The 20630-nt window shown below is 39.7% G+C and overlaps 1 protein-coding gene across 2 annotated transcripts; it reads left to right on the forward strand.

The window, feature by feature from the left end:
• The first annotated feature begins 86 nt into the window (after nucleotides 1–86).
• On the forward strand, nucleotides 87–19397 carry ARV1 (ARV1 homolog, fatty acid homeostasis modulator). 2 transcript variants are annotated; one of them, XM_074818529.1, is made up of 5 exons: nucleotides 87–223; nucleotides 11938–12057; nucleotides 13759–13912; nucleotides 16262–16486; nucleotides 16967–19397. In XM_074818529.1, the coding sequence occupies exons 1-5, from the start codon at nucleotides 125–127 to the stop codon at nucleotides 17071–17073; spliced, it is 705 nt and encodes a 234-aa protein (XP_074674630.1). In that variant the 5' UTR covers nucleotides 87–124; the 3' UTR covers nucleotides 17074–19397. The 2 variants fall into 2 exon arrangements, with proteins under 2 accessions (XP_074674630.1, XP_074674631.1); XM_074818530.1 differs by lacking the exons at nucleotides 87–223; nucleotides 11938–12057 and adding an exon at nucleotides 15035–15287 and having other exon boundaries at nucleotides 13791–13912.
• Nucleotides 19398–20630: the final 1233 nt, after the last annotated feature.

The raw sequence follows: 20630 nt of genomic DNA on the forward strand, positions 1-20630 counted from the left end.
GGCCCCGGCACCAAACCACAACTCCCGGAATGCACCGCGGCGCGGGCCCGGCCCGGCTCCGCCCCCGAACGCGGAAGCGAGGCAGTTTGAAGCGCTGACAGGCCGGGGCGCGCTCTCGCGTGCCATGGCGGCGCGCGGCGCCTACCGCTGCATCGAGTGCAACAGAGCGGCGGCGGAGCTGTACCGGGACTACCGGCGCGGGGTGCTCCGCATCTCCATCTGCGTGAGTCGGGGCAGCCAGGCAGCGGCGAGGGAGGCCGGAGAGGGGCGAGGGGGAGGCTTCGACGTCAGCAGTAGGCGGTGGCACGTGGTGGCGTACCCGCCTGCACGCGGGCGCCTCGGTGCCGCCGCCGGCGGGAGTTGCCCCTGCTCGGGCTCCCCCAAGGCTCGGCCCAGGCCTACGGGGCGCGTTGCTCTGCGGCTGGCGGGTTGGCCGTTTTCCCTAGATCCAGTGTGGGGTTTCCGTTTGCCGTGCTTCCCGCTGGCGTTCCTCAAGGGCAGCGGCGTGGTGGCGCCGTCCCGGGTGGCCTGTGCCCTCCTGCGCAGGGCGCTGTGGCAGGCCTGTCGTGTGCGCCGTGCCTTTTACTTGCTGAAAGGCTGATCTGAGCACGGCTGCGTGGTTAGACAACCTCTGTGGTTCAGGCCCAGAGGGCAACCGAGCACCCCGCCGTGTTCACTCAATCCTCCCCCCGCCGGGGCTGGGAAGGAGAAAAATTAAGAAAAAAAAAAAAAGGCATGGGAATTGAGATAAGGACAGGGACAGTCGCTCACCCATTTAAATGGTCACAGACAAAAGACAAGCTAGGGGAAGAAAAAAACAAGAACATCACTTTAATTCAAACACTAACAAAACCAACACTTAACAGACAGAATGGGACAGTGAGAAGCGTTACCATATCTTAAAACACCTCCCCCCACCCCTTCCTTCTTCCAGCTTTGTACCCAACATCTCTACCTCCTCCCCAGCGGTGCAGGGGCAGGGAATGGAGGGGGGGGTGCAGTCAGTCCACTGCTGCTTCCTCCAAGGTAGGGGAGCAGCACTCTTCTACCCTGCTCCACGTGGTTCCCCTCTCACAGGAGACAGTCCTCCGCAAACCTCCACTGTGACTCCTCCCCACAGATGCATTCTTCTTGAGATGCTCCAGTGGGGGTCACCCCCATGAGTTGCAGCCCTCCCAGTGCCAAACTATAACAGTGGGGGTTTCTCCTTCCCACAGAGTCCTGGGGATCCTCCACAGGCCGCAGGTGAATCTCTGCTCCTCCGGTGACCCCCATGGGTGGCAGGGGGGCAGCCCTGCTGTCTCACCATGGGACACAGGGGGAGGTCCATGCTCCGACACACCTCCCTCCCTTCCTTCCACTGACCTTGGTGTTCACATAGGTGTCCTTCTCATAAAGTCTCCTCAAAGTCCCTCCAACCCCTTCTCTGGTTTCCCTTCTTAAATATGTTATCACAGAGGTGTGGCCACCATCACTAATTGTCTCGGCCTTGGGTGGGTCCAACTTGGAGCCAGGTGAGCCTTCGAGAAGCTTCTCAGAAGGCCACCACTGTAGCCCCTTCCCCTGCTACCAAAATCCCAGCTACTCAAACCCAGCACACAACTTCAGCACGGTTGAGACCTAAATACGTGGTTTTGACTGACGATTATTCAATGCATGTGCAAGAACATCTGTATTACTTATCCAGCCACAGTGGTTGTACTTCCCAAACTGGTACCAGCATGTTCTAGGCTGTTTACTGCTCTCCTTTCCCACTCTGCCCCCCACAGAGTTCATTTTTTTCCCATAGTGTTCATAATGTTAAAATAATTTCCTTCCTTTTAGCGTCTCCTCCGTTTTCTTGGAGATTTCACAGCCGCAGCAAAAAAAATTTACTTTTTTAAGCAGTGTTTTCAACTATTTCTAAATTACCGTTTTCAATTTTTGATAGGGTTTATGTAGACTTGTCTCCAGTGTTTTGTTTTGATTTTTTTTTTGGTGATGTTTAAAAAATTGTATCACTTTAGCACCCTATGTTTCAGTGTGGGGGGAAAAAAAAGAATTTTCGAGTGAAGGGATCTGCAAATACATCTTGACTAAGCCTTTAATTTTATCTGTGATTGTGTTTCACAACTTCCTGACTGCTCCTTATAAAATTGGGAAAACTTGTGCTTGAACCAATTGCTGAATATTTTGTATTTTGTAAGGAATTAGAAGTCATTGAAACTTCCTTTGTGGTTGTTTCCCCCAGTTTTGTAGCCCTTGGCATTTTGAGAATGCTGATAGAAGATGGGTTAATTTACTAAGCATGAGACTATAAACGTAACAGATGACCAGAAAGTTTTGTATGAAACCTGTGATGAATTCCTTCATGACTTCATAACTTTGAGTCATTCAAGCATTTCTTAGATCAAAAATAGAGATCATAGACAACTGGATCATAGAGGTCTGTGGCCAGTTTATATCTGGGAAAATAGTGGTTAGCTCAGGCTGAAAGATGTACATGCTAGATCTCAGCTTCTGTTATAAATAAGAGGCCATGAAAGCAAGATATGTACAAATTACTGATGTCAATAGAAAGAGCTGATTCACATCCTTGTCTTTTCCCGGCCCAGCAGTCGGTTAAAATGGCTTGTTGCTGTGGAGCATAAACCAGCTGAAAATGTACACAAAAATCTCTGCAGACATTTCAGAAACTGGAGAGATCAGCAGTTTTCTTAAGTAAAAGACAAATGTCGTGGTTTAACCCCAGCCAGCAATTAAGCACCACGCAGCCACTCACTCACTCCTCCCCCCTCCCAGTGGGATGGGGAGGAAAATTGGAAAAAAACCTCACAGGTTGAGATAAGACCCGTTTAATAAAATATAAACTGTAATAACAACAATTATAAAATATTGTAATAATGATTGTAATGATAATAAATATAACAAAAAGAGAAATAAAGCCCAAGAAAAGACAAGTCATGTACAGTGCAGTTGCTCACCACCCACTCACTGATGCCTGAGAAGCAATCCGCCCCTCCCAGCCAACTCTCCCCAGTTTCTGTACTGAGCATGGCATTCTATGGTATGGAATATCCCTTTGGCTAGTTCAGGTCAGTTGTCCTGGCCATGCTCCCTCACAGCTTTTTGTGCACCTGCTTGCTGGCAGAGCATGGGAAACTGAAAATTCCTTAATTTAGGATAATAGGCTACTTAGCAACAAGTAAAGCACCAGTGTGTTACCAGCTTTATTCTCACACTGAATTCAAAACAGCACTGTACGAGCTACTAGAAAGAACATTAACTCTATCCCAGCCGGAGCCAGGACAACAAACAAAGTAGTAGAAATTGATTTCTGATGGCTTTAGACATGCCTGCTGCAAGGAAAAATTGATTTTTAGTTGCTTTCTTTTTTTAGTATAGTGTATCACGTTTAGTAGTGGATATGAACTACATCAAATCACTGGTAGTCAAATCATGTAGTCAAAATTCATCATTGTTACATGATAAAAATGTAAATGGTTTTCCTTGGAGCCCTTTCGTGTGGAGCTTCAAACTCATCTTTGAAATCAAGGACAAGCTGGATACAAAAGAACAAGTGTAAATCTTATGGCTGCAGCCATATCACTTAGGATTTAGCACATCTTGTAAACCCAGGTCATCAATTATGGTTATTAATTTGACTATGATAATCTCTAAAGTAAACTGGGAGCCAGTAGATGGCACTCGTTCCTCTTAGAATTTAACCATTTGAGGACTGAAGATCCTGGTCTTCTGGAGCTGTGTCATCCTGTGTAGAATCAAAGACTTAAGTCCCTGTTGCTGTGTTCATCACAAACACTAAACTCTTACAAAAAGAGTAAAGAACAGAGTAAAAGAAAGAGCAAAGAATCACATGTTCCTAGTAAGTTGGAATTGCATCGACCTTTTTTCATGCAGATCCAGATTGGTACCACTTTTCACTTACTCTTAGCAGTCTGTTTCCTCAAGTCTATGTTGTGGGTTATCATGGTTCTGTTTCAGTCTTAGTCCTAGTTGCTCTTATGTGGTGCGTGTCATATCTGTGAGCCTTCCTCTCCATATCTGGCCACCCAGGAAGTGTTGAGAGTCAGAGCAGTCCACATGAGGAACAGCAATACAAAGCATGTTAATAAGAAACACGGCTCATGGTTTATAAAGTGGAGATGAGAATGTTAGAAGATTGCCAAGATCAAAAGATCCTTCAATTGAACTGATATGAATTCAGCTTTATCTAGATGCATATTGCAGGAAAGCACTGCTGTTGTCTCCAGCTAACAAGACCTCATGCTTTCTAATAGGGCAATTCCTGTTTTACTTTTTCCTTTTAATCTGGAAGGATAGTTTTGTCACTGCACTAACCTTCTGCAGGCATTCTACTTCATGCAGGCAATGCTGTGCCAGAAACCTGGAAAGTTGGTCACCATCACACTACTGACAACAAAAAATAGTCAAGTACAGAATGTCATTTGATACCTTTCACAAACTTTCACGAGCAGTGTTATGATGAGTTTATCAGTGTTATGAATCATCTTAACCTGAAAATAATGATACCTGAGAAGTCTTCTCCAGAAAATATGAAGATTCCACTTACCAGTATAAAACATCATTTGTATCAGGTATTTATAAAACTTAGAGTGTAGGCCTCTAAAAACTTGTGAAAAGCTGAAGGTAGTTAAGAAAAATTGAAGGTCTGAGGTGAGATTAGAAGGTGTGATCATCCAGCCTAAGAACAGTTTTCATCTGTCTTTGTGGAATTAGAGCATTGAGTACTGCTACTCCATCGTAGCTTGAGAGAAAAAGTGAAAAGTACATAGAAAGATTGTATAGTGGTACTCAAAATGAGGCCATCGGACATTGTCTAGATCATATTTTGTTAAAAAGGTTTGGGATATTTGTGTGTCATTCCCATTTTCAAGTAGTACATGAAAATACTGACATATTAAGGAAAAAAAACAACACCCCAACATTTGTTCCATGTGATATAGTAACACTGAAGGGCCCCAGAAAATTGGGAACACGCAGAACATTGCCAAGATCATCACTGTTTTATACTGACCCACAGACTTGCCCCAGTCCTAGTTTAAAGTTATCCTTGATAAAGTACTAAATCTGCATCTGAAAGGTCTTTGACATTCTCAGGATGTTCCTGTCATTCAGCACCTTTTGGACCATCATCTTGAGGTTGAAGAAGCTAAGTTCTCTTAACAGCATCTTCTATCTAGTCCTACATTTATTTTTAGGATGTGTTTAACATGCTAAAATCTGGGTGTGATTTTCAGGTGGAAGATTTAAATTTGAATGCCTAAGCAAAATATCATGATTTTGTGTTTTGGTATTAATCTGTTGAAGAGAAGAATGGATTTTTTCCAGAGGCAAATGCTAGAAGTTTCCATTAGGGAACATCTGTTTCCAGCTCACAATATTAGAACACAAGTTTGGAAATTCAGTCTAATATTCATGGTACTGCTTCAGTTTAGCTCTTGCAGCATTTGTTATTGCTCTTAAGATAATTAAAAGTTTCTTTGAGCTCCATATTGTAATTTTAGTGCAGGCAAGCGTTAAAGACCTCACAAGTGTTACTATCCACTCAAAATAAATTTGCAACGGATACTGAAGAAACTAAAGAAACCTTCTGTCAAACATAGAAGTCCACACAGTAACATGAAAGTCGTGATGGAAAGGTCATGTCTTTTGTTAAGAGCTCTGCAAGGTGGCTAACTGCCACAAATTCTTCAAGTTCTATATCTTGTTTTTAATCAGTTTTGTTTAATAGAGGCCAGTTTCAGCAGAAGCCTAGCCTAGACCTCTGGTATTGTGCATTCTTTCTTGCTCGAGATTCGCATTTAGTGAATGAGTCCTCTTCTCATCCTGCATATATTTTGCCGGGGAAGTGCCATTACAAGAGACAGGTGGACTATTGCTCCTTAAAAAGAACTTAAAGGTACTTAAAAATTGGTAATAAAATTCTGATGAAACTCACCTCCTCAGGGAGACATGTTCAATATGCTTTTTCTTCAGTGTGATAACTGTGGGGTGGCGGGGTGTGTTGGGGGTGTGTGCAGGCTTGTTAGGATTGCCTCCAACAAAGGTGACTTCTGGTGGTCGCTTTGCAACTTGTGGGTCTGGTTCCACTCCTGTGCTGTGAACGTGCTGATGTTTTCCCTATTTCAAACCAGAAGTGATCGTGAAAGTAAGCCTAGGTGGTTCTCTATAGATGAGATTTTTGTTAATTATTTTGAGATCCTTAAAACTTAAATGATCTGTAAATAATACAGCAAATCTTCCCTGAATATATTACAAACCAGCCATTAACAACAGTAACAACAAATACTGTTCAGATAATACTGCCACTATAGTATTCATGCTGTAGGGGAAAAAAAACCATATTTGTATAACGTGGAATAAACTCTGCAGTAAAAGTGCAATGAATATAAAAGGAAATTAGCAAACTTGACTTATTCAAAAATAGAAAGAAAACATGCAAATTTTTTAAAATTTGTTTTTAAATTACATATATGTTGTTGTTTTTAAAAATAAAATTTAAAAAATGTTAATTGTTCCAGACCCTAACAAAGGGAAAGAAATTATTCATTGCAATATGTAGAGCTCAGTCAGGATCCCCTTGTGTTTTGTAATAAGAAAGCCAAATTGCCTGAGCAGTGCACACTTCATTTAGCTTCTCTGCAATTAAAAAATAATTGAAAAGCTCTTTTATTGCAGCAAGGCAGAGAGACTGTAAATGCTTTGAATGCAAAGCAGTTATGTGGTAAGGTAAAGAATCTGCCAAGAGTACTAAGATCCTGGAAAATAAAGTATGTTATTTTTCTTATTTACGTAACTCAATCTACAGACCAACTCACTGCTGAAAAATGTATCATGTCAGAAAAATTATAAAACAATATTTTTAATTTCAGTTTTCTGAAGTGGAATGCATCTGCAACTGGGCTGTTTGGGTTTTCAGCTTATTATGACACTTAGCCGCATCCCTAATAAAGAACCCATTCCTGAAAGCAGTACAGCTAATTACATTTTATTGTTTAAAGGTACAACTGGGATCAAGGGCACTCTTGCAAGGTGATTGGGTCCATGCTAGTTTGCCCTATGGACCTGTGTTCCTGTTGAAGCTATGTAAATGTTAAAATTTGCTGTATACGTAGTCCAGCAAAAAATTGTAGCTTAACTTTGCCAAACTCCAAACCCTGGAGAAAGGAATACTAAAATCAGACGGTTTCACTGGTGTTTCTAATATCCAGAGACTTGCAAACGTATTCCTGGTGTGGTTTTCATGGTATTTTTAGTTCAGGATGAAGCTTGGTTATTCACTGTATATTTTTATTTTCAGTCGTGTCCTATGGCTTCCTGTTCAAGAACATTTTACCCTTCCGCCACCCTCATCCCAAAATGCTTTTACTTAAAAATTCAGTTAGGTTTTAATGTTGGAGAGAGCACTCTAAAAATGTCATGTTCATATACTTTAGGAACTTTGCTGTTCAGTGACACTAGGTATTTCCTCAAATATTTGTAGACTGTGTTGTATTTGGCATATGTTTGTGAACTGTGTTCGCAGTTGGGTATTTTTGATGAACAAAGAAGAGGTATATCTTTTGAGTAGTGTTTTATAAAAGGCTGATAAACATGCAGTCAGAATTAATATTTCAGTACTTCTGTCTTATTTAATACAACTGAGATGTTAAAACATGTTACTTTGCTTAACTGTTGTGGATTGTTTTGATCAGAATGAATTGATACACTACACTATGAAGAACGTGGTTGTACTAGCTTTTGAAGATTTCTTTTTTTCTTAAAGCTGCCTTTGCTCTTTTTTTAAAAATATTTTCTTAAGATAACTAAGCAAATTTCTAAGTTATTAAAATGGAAGCTTTTTTGTTTTTGCAACAACAAGCAACTGTAGTCAAATATTCCTAAATACTTGATTAGTCAATTCCTAAACTAATATCCATTTAAATTAATTAGAATATTGAAATACATTCAACACCCTTTTTTAGGGGAGCAGAGTATCTTTTGGATTTCTGTCAGTTTCAAACATTCATAATTTTCCTTAAATTTACCAATTTAGAAGAAGACTTGTAAATAGTAAATAATGTCTGGTTTTTCAAGGAAACATGCCAGTTATTTACAGTTTCTGATCTCAGTTACATATTCAAAGAAGAAATTAAAAACTGGTTAAAAACAGAGAAATCCAGTTACTTCTTTCTATCATTTTTAGAACTCATTATGATAACCGAGGCATTTCTTTGAGAAAGTGCAAAGAAGATTAAAAATCTTGGTTTTGTTAAAGATGTGCCTTCTGCAGTCGTGCTGAACAGGCCATAGACTACGGCTGTGCAGAACTGCAATTGGGAATGAGACCTGAGCACCAGTATTGTAGTTCACTTTGAACTGCCTGACTAAAATTTTAAAAATAAGCATGCAAGCAGTTCTTCATAGATGAACAGCTCATGCTGATCTTCTCTGAAAGTGTTAGTGATGATCAATATTTGTAAAGTAACATCAGTTTAACTAGATAAAGCTATCTAGTTAAAAGTATGTGTATTTAAACTGCATTAACGCTTGCGTTGATTTTGCTGAAGTCTTTTGAAGTAAGGTGGTTTGTAGGTCTCACAAGTCCCTGAATGAACTCATGCTGATTAGGTCAGTGGCTGGATAAGCACAGAGGACTTTTCCTTCATACAGTTGAGACTCAAACAGAAATAAAGTATATTAAGAATAGGGCTCTCATCTAGCTCTTAGAAGACAGGCAGGCACGAATGTCTGTGTGTGAAAAGTCCTTGAAAATAGCTTCTCTTTTGTGATTTGTAGATTTTCTTTTCCTGTGGAAGTAACACAAGAGAAATAGGATACTTAAATATTTGGTGGTGGTGTGGTGAAATACTGAATTAAACATCATTCTCACAACTGCAGAAAGCTGGGTTGTGGCCGCCAGAAGCTGTGGAACAGAAGACCCATTTTTATGGGTAACACCACTATTTGTGTTTTCATTTGTAGCAGTCTTCTTATATATCTATACAGTAGAATTTCTGTATCACTGATTTTGCCTGGAGGGTTGGTATCATATATTTTAATTGTCTAAAATTCATGTCTACTGTCAGTGAAAATTTTTCAGTACGTCTTAACTGCGAGTTTTTTGAACAGTGTTTGGTTGGGACCCTCTGCTTGAAAAGATCATTCTTTATTGTTCTCAGAAAGATTTTTGACCCTGGTCAAAAAATGTTCTGTTGTAGGAAAATTTGAGAGCATAATAAATCCTGGGGTATGTAGGACATCCTTCATTTAACCTTTATGACAGCCATCATGTTCAAGAAAAATCTTCTTTTGTATGTGCTTGTCCAGTGCTTGTGTGAATAAGCCTATAAAAAAAAATGGTGTTTTCTTGTGCTACATCAACCCAGAGATTTGACATGTGTAAATTACCACCTATAAAAATATCTGTTCATGATTTCCCTGCAGAAAGAAATTAAGCAAGACACTGCCTTTAATTATACTTTCAATTTCTTTTCACTCTATTAAATCCTGTAGCTGTGGTCTTCTGTTAATTATGTCCTTTCTTCCATCTCGCTCACTTTAATTTTAGACCTATCAACCTGTTGGTTAATTGAGTCAATTGTTTAATTCATTACCTCTAACCTGTGTACTGTCATACACAGTATTTTCTTTTCTAATCCAAATGAGTTTGTTAGGTTTTTTTCTTGACCTGGACCAAGAAACACTGATTAGTGGTAGCAACATTCCTTAGACACTCTATTCAACTTATGCATTTGTTTGGATGTTTTTCTTGATAGGGATGTTGGATTTTTTGATGCCTGCTAGCTGATGCCTGCAAGCGGTTGGTGCCTGCAAGTTGAGACCTGTACAATTAGTGATAAAAGAAGCATTCCATTATACCTTATGTGGTCATGTTGTATCCAATTGTGTATACCTGGAAGTCGACAATATTATCAGAATTATGCAATCTAGGTGAGACTCCCAAAGAGATCTTACTTTAGAAGTCTCAGAGGGGGAAATGTCAAGAAATTCTTTTACCAAACAATGTTTAACTTTGTATTTAACAAGGCTGAGTGATTAAAGTGCACAGAGAAGATATCCTGACCTTGAGAATAGATACATCCTGGCAGAATTGCTCAAACAAGGTGGATAAGAAAGAACAACTTGGCTGGACAACAGAGTTGGGAAACATCCAAGGAGAAGAAATTGTCCTCAAAAGACTCATGACCATAAAAGGGAAAAAGGAGTAGGGGGCTAACTCCCCAAATGGCCACTGATGACCACCTGAGACCCCCGCACATGCATAGTGTAGTTTTGCAATGCCAGTATTATGTAAATGTAGTAGATAGGTGGAAAGGCAGAGACTTCTTGGAAAATGTACGAATATTCATGTTTTTAAGGTATATAAAGGCTGAACTTTTTGTTTTAATGTACGCACATTAGGTGGAGTGATCCCCTGTGCATCCAGTGCTGGAGTAAAGAATGCCTGCCTTCTAAAACTTCAAACTAAGTCTTAGAGGGCTCTTTTGAGACCAGATTGACGGTAACATTTTTCATCAATTTGCTAGTGAAATCTTGTATTCTCAAATTCTCCTGTAATAATTCTGGTAAATAACAAGGCAAAGTTAACTTTGGACACAAGGAATCCCTATAAAATTGAAAAAAACTTGTTCTTTCCTGGGAGTTTGTGTGTTGTCTAAATGATGCATTTTTTATTTACAGCATTTCACAAAGCTGTGTGCATAGATTTCTCTTCTGACAGTGCACAGCCATGCACTCATAAAAACAGAAACAGAGATCGTTTCTGCAACTGTTGTAGTCTAAGCATGGCAGCTAATGCAACAGCCCAGGGGAGCGGGATTAGCTGAGGACAGGTTGGAGGAAGCAAGTAGCAGAACTGGAGGGTGGGCAGGAGGAGAAAACTGACCTGCAGGCGAGCACCCTTCTGCAAGTGCACTGCTAGAGCTGAAGTCGTTGCTGTGATCAACTGCTGCTGCTCCTCAGCTCTCTGCTAGAAGTTATTTCCCCCTCAGGTCCGCTAGATGAGCGTTTTGTAAGACTGTTATTTAACTGTCCTGTTCACAGTTCGTATAGTAGCCTTTTGTTAGCTCTTGTCATTTAACTCAAGTCAAGGAGCGATTACCCATGCAGGTAAGTCAATAAATCTGAAGGGGGTTGATGACAAGCAGTTCCCAGTGGTCTGGGTGAAACAACCTCTCTAGTAGGCACAGCAGGAACCAGCAGATGTATTGGAGAAGTAATGGTCTAGTGTCTTACCACTGTTTAGTACCAACTTCTCACTCTGGCTGTATCTGTGTGTGAAAACTACATTATCCATATTCTGAATATATTGGTGATTGTTCAATAATGAAAATCAGTTGGAACATCTGGACCAGTATGGAAGAACAATCCAACAGCAAAAAGCATTTACTGTCTTCTTGAAAGGAAGAAGAAGTAGAATAGGAGGATAAAGCATCTCTGAAAAGAAGGAAGTGATAGAAGAAATTAATTTTCCTTCTAAAAAATACAAAAAACCCCCTCCAAAATACCCAGTAGACAAGCCATGATCAGTTAATCTTTAACAAGGTACTGGTGCATTTCTTGAGCCTTGGGAAGTAGTGTGTATTTTTGCATCTGTAGGGCACAAAATAATAACTAAGTACATCCTTGCATAGTTTATTATCTGTGTTAATCTGAAGCCTGTGAAAATTGATAATGTATCTTTATGTTTTATAAGGGAAGTCAGTGTGTCAACTGTAGTGTCAAGGGAGGTGAAGCAATTTTTCTGGATGGATTAAAAACCTATTGAAAATGAAGATTACATTAAGGAAAGACTAATAAGAATTGAATATCTAGTTTGGATTTATGCAGTTCTGCTAAGATTAGGGGAACATTTAATAAACTCTTGCTTCCCCCCCCCCCCCCTAATTCTTGTTATTTTGTGACTTTCAGAAATCCTGCCAGAAACCTGTGGACAAATACATTGAGTATGATCCTGTTATCATCTTGATTAATGCTATTTTATGTAAAGCACAAGCATACAGGCACATTCTTTTCAATACAAAGATAAATGTAAGTTGCTGTGCCCCTACCCTGTGACTTTTTTTGGTTAAAGATTTATTTGCATTTGGTAAGTTGATTGTAATAGTTGTAAAATTTTAGGGACTGCTCTCTTCCTGCCCTTCCACAGGGCAAGCTGAACCAGTTATATCATGAATAGAACACATGAAATCTCAAACTCCAGCTGTTACTAAGAAAGTTACTGCCTCCACAGTAGTGATGTCACAATACCAGCAAATATAGCAGCCAGTCATCTTACATGTTAAAGAGAAGAGAAGGAACTTTATGGAATTGTTCATGCCATTTTCTACACCCTCTAATTTGCCTGTCATGTTAATTGATGTTAAAAGGATGATGTGCTAAACTACATTGGAAGAGAAAGATCTAATTTCAAATTAATTTCAAACTAAATTTCTGTTGGAAACAATTCTTTCTTCAATGAGCTATAGTAGTGTAACATACCATATTAACAATACTATGCCAATTAAACCTACTGTACTAATTTCTCATGAGTTTCTTCCTGAGTAATTAACCATGCCCTCAAAACTATAGCAAAAGATAGTGACTTTCACATGAAGTATTGTTGATGTAGTTACATAGCCAACCTAGTTGTGATGGCCAGTCTGGAGTGGAGAGGTATAGCTTTTCTGACAGCATTGTGTATTTTTACTTTAAGGATTGATTTCCCAGGAGCGGGAAGCTAATCTACAGCAAACTATCCAGGCATAAGTGTATGCTGTGTTTGTGTTGATACCTCTTGGCCAGTCCAGTGTTAAGCAATGTAGATAAATATACTTGCCTTGTCTTTCAAGCATAAATCTGACTAAAGATTTTTAATTAATTCAGTCCTTCTGGAGACTGGTAATTATGTTTTTCATGAGGCTTCTGCAAGAAGCATTCCATCTGTGGAAATTTCATCTATTCAGATAAATTGAGTTGAATTGTAAACTGGCTCAGCCTGTGCATGTATGTGCAATTGGCATAACTACTCTCTAATGGAAAAAGTAGAAGCCATGCACAGAAATTGCACTGATTTATTTAAATCTGTATAAAATCAGAATTCACCCCATATACACACTGGCTTATAGACTATTTAATGTGAAAACACACTAACTATGGGCCCTCATGACATCATTTTTGCAGTCACTTCAGAGGATATTTTGTTCGGTTTGGTTGTATTGCTCCATTTATTTTTGGTACCTCACCCTTATCTGAACTAAGAAATGTTTTTGGCATAACTACACTACCAATTTCTTCTAATGGAGATTGTCCCAGGGAAAAAGACAAATGAGGCTATTTAAACCAATTCACTGAATGGAGTAGTTGCCTGTAAACTGAAATTTTTGATAGTACAATTCTACTAGCTATGGCATAATTTTGTTTTTATATTCCTAACTGAAACAGCCTTCCCAATTTAAAAAAGTATAGAGCAGGCTTTAGAAACCACAGTTACACACCTGCTTCTGTATGGAATTGTTCGTGCAGTTTTCTACACTCTAATTTGCTTATCATTTTAATTGATGTTAAAAGGATGATGTGCTAAACCAGTGGCTCAACAGAAGTAATTTGCATATATTTCTAAACAAAAATAATAAACCTACAGAGCTTGTTTCTGTAGAGATGTTGAAATGTATTTTAAATACCAATTTCATACTAATGCTTTAATTTATGCTGATTTAATACTAATGCTTTTATTGTTCTTTCACTTACCAGATTCATGGGAAGCTCTGCATATTTTGTTTGCTCTGTGAAGCTTATCTCAGGTGGTTGCAACTACAGGATTCAAGCCAAAATATAGATCCTGATGACTTAATCAGATATGCCAAGGAATGGGATTTTTATAGAATGTTTGGTATAGCTTCTTTAGGTAAGATCAATGATTAATTCATGTCACTATCTACTCTTTAAGCATTAAATAACTTCATGAGTCTTTCAGCAAGCCCATATGGCAAAAATTAACACAGAATGGATGTCATGTCCAACCCAGTATGGTTAAACGATTATACACGTACGCTCTAATTTGCCTTCATTTAATGCAGATGCATATTTTGATCTGGATTACAGTTCAGACTGATGTGATCAGCATTAGATATCAAAACACTGAAAAGTGGCAATACTGAGAAATCTTTATTTGAGTCCATTTACATAGTTTGAAGACCAATGTAGAGCTCAGCCTTATTCTGTATTTCATGTTGAATTCAAGGTTTATTATTTATTAAGGTGATCCAACATTAAGGATGATCCTTACAGAAGTAAACAAGAATTGGGAAAAGGTGTATCTCTTTGGGTTTTTTTTAAATGAATACACAAAAATACAGAGCAGTGTCATCACTGGTAGAGAGTAAATACTCTGGTGCTCTAAGACTACATTTGAAGGGGGGGAGGTTTTTCTTTTTATTTTGGTTAATACTTCTATTCTCATACTTTTTCTGGTGATAGTGTTTAAATCAAGCCCTCAGACTAAAACTAGTATTTCCCTTAGACATTCAGAATTTAACTTCACTCATTTATTGTCTAATGTTGCTCTAAGTCGGTTTTCATAAGATGTCAGTAAAAATGTTGGAACTCAGTTTTCAGTAGTAATTCACCTATTACAGATATTGTGAGAGTCACTTTTACATCTGCATTGATACCAGTGTTACACAGGATCGCAGTGTCAAAAAAAAGTCTTAATAGCTCAATGATATTTTCACCTTAGTGTTCTTTCTCATGCTGGATGGAAAGGGTTCATTGCTGGTGACCTTTTCAAAGAAGACAAGTATTGATTTTGTTTTACAGGCTAACAGACAGTTGAAAAAAAAACCCTCTCCTTTTGTTAAAAAGGAAAAGTAGAGGTTCTTATGCTACACTTCCTGTGCTGTATGGTTTCAGAAATAATGAGTATGACAATCCTACAGATAGAATTCTGTGATAGAATTATTCTGAATGTCATGATACTGAATTAGTTTAAGTAAATAATAGTAACATTTGCCTATTAAAATGAACACAGGAGATGGAGGACATGTTTGACACTGTTTCCCACAGCATTCTCCTGGCGAAACTGACTGCTCGTGGCTTGGATGGGCACACGCTTCGCTGGGTAAAACACTGGCTGGATGGCCGGGCCCAGAGAGTTGTGGTGAACGGAGTTAAATCCAGTTGGAGGCCGGTCACTAGTGGTGTCCCACAGGGCTCGATTCTGGGGCCACTCCTGTTTAACATCTTTATTGATGATCTAGACGAGGGGATCGAGTGCACCCTCAGTAAGTTTGCAGATGACACCAAGTTGGGTGGGAGTGTTGATCTGCTCGAGGGTAGGGAGGCTCTGCAGAGAGATCTGGACAGGCTGGAGCGATGGGCTGAGGCCAACTGTAGGAGTTTCAATAAGGCCAAATGCCGGGTGCTGCACTTGGGCCACAACAACCCCCAGCAGCGCTACAGGCTTGGGGAGGAGTGGCTGGAGAGCTGCCAGTCAGAGAGGGACCTGGGGGTGTTGATTGACAGCCGGATGAACAGGAGCCAGCAGTGTGCCCAGGTGGCCAAGAAGGCCAATGGCATCCTGGCTTGCATCAGAAATAGCGTGGCCAGCAGGGACAGGGAAGTGATCTTGCCCCTTTACTCGGCACTGGTGAGGCCGCACCTCGATTACTGTGTTCAGTTTTGGGCCCCTCACTACAAAAAGGACATTGAATTACTCGAACGTGTCCCAAGAAGGGCAACAAAGCTGGTGAAGGGTCTGGAGCACATGTCGTACGAGGAGCGGCTGAGGGAACTGGGGTTGTTTAGTCTGGAGAAGAGGAGGCTGAGGGGAGACCTCATCGCCCTCTACAACTACCTGAAAGGAGGTTGCAGAGAGCTGGGGATGAGTCTCTTGAACCAAGGAACAAGCAATAGGACAAGAGGGAATGGCCTCAAGTTGCACCAGGGAAGGTTTAGACTGGTTATTAGGAAGTATTTCTTTACAGAACGGGTTGTTAGGTGTTGGAATGGGCTGCCCAGGGAGGTGGTGGAGTCCCCATCCCTGGAGGTGTTTAAGAGTCGGGTTGACATAGCGCTTAGGGATATGGTGTAGTTGGGAACTGTTAATGTTGGGTTGATGGTTGGACTGGATGATCTTCAAGGTCTTTTCCAACCTAGACAATTCTGTGATTCTGTGTATGTCACTGAAATTAATCCAAGAAAGGTCTCGACTTTGGTGCTTCATTCTCTCTTTCCAACTTGTCTTATTTCCTCTTAGAACAAACTTCATTTTTGGTTGGCATTTTTATTACCTTATGGTGGATGAGACTCGAGATGCTGAAAACAAAGTCTGACTTCATTTTACTTCTCAAAGCACTGCTGTTGTCCAGCTATGGAAAGCTTTTGCTAATTCCAGCTGTTATTTGGGAACACGACTACACGCCTTTGTGCCTTGCATTTATAAAAGTGTTTGTCTTGATATCAAACTCTCAGGCAATTAGAGGTACGTTTTTCCTTTTTAATTACAGCATTATTTGTATAGAATGTGTGTGAGAGAATGCAGCTGATATAAAAGTCATTGTTATATTTTTTAATCGGTATCAGTTATGTGACTGAAATAGCTCTATCTTAAAACTGTGTTATTTAGACTTTAATAGAAAGTGAATGAAACAAAACATTTTATTAAAAAAAGAAGAAGCACCTCTTATCTCACCATCATCTTTTTGTATATGCTGTATTATATCCATCCGATCCATCAGTTAGAATTTGAGACAACTCATCATGGATCATTGAAACATAAAATAGAATTCTTTGTGTGCCTGGAAAATGAAAATTTCATGTCAATTTTATGCATGGCTTTGGAATGCAGATTTTTAACAGATTTGTGTAATTTCTTATACATACAAATTAATATGAATTCTCAGGTGATTTCTATGGTCATCTTAAATGGGAAGTGATAAATTTGTTCTGTTTTCTTTTGCAGTTACATTGAATTTGAATCGAATGCTCCCTTGGTTGGCCATCTTCTTTGGATTGATTTTTGAAAATGGTGTGGTCTGCTTGTTCAAGAAAATGGGATGGGATGTTTGAAATGTCAGCCCAGATCTGAAGAAATACCAACAACATGGTGATAATTTTCTAAGAATGATCTCTGCCAGCAATGTCCAAAGACACTATTTTCGTAGTGATAAAGAAGGTGATAGATAACAAAAACTTGCATTAGTGGTGAGCGTAGAGAGTTTTAGGATGAGTCAAAATGAGAAGTTTGGCTTTTTAATGTGGTGAACCATAAAACTTCAGCCTTAACATGTTTATTTTCCCATTAAAAAATATGAATGTGTCACTATCCTAAGAGCTTTATAAATCTGGCTGCATAGCTATGGCTGTAACAAAAAAGGTATATTAAAAAAATTCAGCACTGCTACCAATCATTGCATTTTGGCAGAAAGAGGAGGATGAATTGTTCCCTTAAGAGGAAGGAAGACAGTCAGTGGAAAAATGTAAAAGCCAAAATTGATATTTCCGCAAAAACAGATTTTCAAAGAGAGAAGTGAATATGTGCAAACAGTTTATTAGAGAAAAGGCAAGTATTGCAGAGTAAAACTCTAGAGTCATCTCTAGGAACTATAGTTTTAACTGGCTTGAAATTTTATGTGATCTTATAAATGCTGCTGCTTTGTTCTGAAAGCTGAAAAGAGAGTGAAAGGACTCTGATCCCCAGCATCCATGGTTGTTTAGGATACTGCGGCTTCCGCATTTAATATTAAGCCACATCCCCCCACACCCAGCCCTCATCTGGCAGCAGGTTGAGTGGAAGCAAAAAGTGAAAAATGAGGCTGATCAGCAGTAGAGTAGTACTTGTTAAAAAAAACCCCAACAAAACAAAAAACCCCCACCATGTTTAGGCTTAAATTAGTGAAGAAACATTTATAGAAGTTCTGCACCTTTTTCCCCAGCAGACAAAGAGAGGGCTAGATGGCCCACAAAGGAACTGGCAGAATAGGTTTCTGCAAGACAATAATTAGGACACAAACCAACTTCTTCTGTGCAGACCAGTTTCCATTATGTTCCATCCAATGATGAATTCTCCTGCTTCAGTTCTGGAAGGCTGTACTATCTATAGGTACTACTTCCATTCTTCATTTCCCTCAGATGCAGTCTCCTATCTCTGTTTTGCAAAATGCATCAAGTAACGTTTTGCAACGTTTCAATTTAATTCCAAACAGGTTTAGAGTAAGTCTAAGTTATGACTACAGAAGACATCAGACGTGATGCATTTGTCTGATGCAACTGCCCATGCCATGGTAAGTTACTCGGTCAGAAAAGCAACTGGTTGCTGATTCTGTTTTAATAGGTCAGAGACTGACACCACTCATGTGCCATTGGTGTTACACTTTACATCCTTCTGAGCATGTAGAGAAGGCAAAAAACCCCCCAAATCGCAACCTCTTTCAGTACATGAGACAGTTTAACACTGCAACTGCCCCAGCAAGCACATAGTTGTGAAGGTGTGTGAGGGATCCACCTTGCTACTGGTGTGAATCAGTAGCCGGACAATTGAGTGTAGGTGTGCAGTTGCTCACTGGCTGAGCAGCAGCTTTGGCAACACAGTACCTAGAACATGCTTTGCTTTACATAATTAGGTTTGGGGAGACACACCACCCCCAAAAGCTTTTTTAAAAACAGTATGTTGCCAAAGATGCTTTGAGTAGTGCTCATCTTCCTCCCACACCAGCGTGCAGCATTGCAACAGAGGCTGCAGGTTGAGAAGGTGCAAAGGAAAAGAGCAGTAGGTATTTTAGAAAAGCTTCAGGGATGCTGGCCTGGCCTGCTTTCATTTTCCTCCTTCACCTTCTGCCTTCAGTTTAAGAGGGAATGAAGCCCTGCTGCAGCAGAGAGGATGACAGAAGAATATGCACTAGGAAAATTCTGGTGCCTGCTGAGCCAAACCCTGTTTGTTATTGTAGCTGTCATATGGCTTTTACCCAGCTCTCTGTTCATCTTAGTACAGCCTTAGCATTGCAGCTGATAAAGTTTCTCACCACCCTGTATGTCATTCTTCAGAAAATGTGCATTCTTTCTACCAGCAATTTTGTTTTCCTAATGATGTAACAACATTGCTTTGGTTTGTTCCTTTTAGGTTAGATTTTTTTTTTTTTTAATTAATCATCTGTGTCATGGTTATACGCAAAAGACTTGTTTTCAGAAATTTCTCCCTTGTGTCCTCTGGCACTGGTTTCAGTCTAAAGGCCAAGTGGAGCACATTTAAGTGTGACTAATGCAAGGGAAAGATTGTGCGTTACATGTAATGTAAATACTACCTAGTCAGCAGCAAAATTGTAAATACAATGCATATAAATTTTGCTTGGGGACAGTTTTCTTAAACTAAAGTTTCTTTTGAATTTTAAAAAATTGATTTTGGGACATTTTGAGTTTTATTCAAAAGACCTAGAATGGACATGAAAACATTCCAAAAGAAGAAATGTTTATCTGCTGTGCAACATATGCCAATAACATATCAGTTATGCACTCTGTAATGCTATCAGGAGCCACCACTGTCCTTCTGCAACTTGAGGATGGAGAAGAAAATTAAGAGCTACAGAGCTGTGGAACGAAAGCAGGTGCTGTACAGGTTTTCAGTCTTCAGAGGCATCATTATTGTAGGACATATTATGTAGGACATCCTGCCTTGTGTAGTTTTACGGCTACTCATTTACCACAACTAACATGACCAATACACTAATATTTCATAAATCTAAGGGGAACTTAAGGGTACCTTTGGGGGGGGGGGGGGGGGGCGGCAGGTGTGTGTGCATTTTTCGTGGCTTTGGAAAAGGGTTCCATATGGTGCTTCAGAGAACTATTTTAAGGTCCTGCCTGTTAAAAGCAGTCATCTCTCTCTCTTTTGACCTCCTCCTCTTTCATAATATCTTTGTAATTAAATAGTCATCTGTGCTGGAAGATGTATGACAAATAGTCTGCCCTTTCTATATATCTTCAGTTGCTTCATTAACTTACAAAAAAGGATTTACTTGGGTTAAAATTATAACAGCCTGCAAATGAACCCATGTAAACTCTTCTGAGTTTTGCTTGGAATCAAAAGAGATATCGTGGCCTATGGGAAATTCGTGGGCCTATGGAGCAAATTCCAGAATTCTGTTGGATGAAATGCACAGAAGAGCCAGTGATGTTATTCAGACTTGGGTTGAGCAATGGTTTAGCGATTGCGCAGTAGGAGCTGGGAACTTTAACTGGGTCCACAGGTCAGGTCACAAGTATTTAGAAATTACTCTATACAAAACTGGAGAACTAAGAGTATAATCTAGGAAGGAGAATGTAGGTGTCAGGCAGACTTCTACAAAATTAAGAGTTGAGAAGACTATAAAAACCAAGGGGATAGAATCTCAAGAAAAATTAATATGTAAGAAAAGATGCAGTATAGATGAGTCTGTATGATTAAGCAAATATAGGAATATCCTACTCCTAAGTTTTCAAAGGATGAACATGAAGGAAGAATATTATTTATTGTAGACATTTTTGTAATAGTCTAAGTGATAACATGGAAGGGTAAACAATGTCTTTCAAACAGTAAAGTCAATGGGTTTCCCTAGAAAAGTTACTGATAACCTTATTACTTCAATAGTTTG

Source organism: Strix aluco, chromosome 3 (assembly GCF_031877795.1).
Source record: "Strix aluco isolate bStrAlu1 chromosome 3, bStrAlu1.hap1, whole genome shotgun sequence".
Classification (NCBI taxonomy): domain Eukaryota; kingdom Metazoa; phylum Chordata; class Aves; order Strigiformes; family Strigidae; genus Strix; species Strix aluco.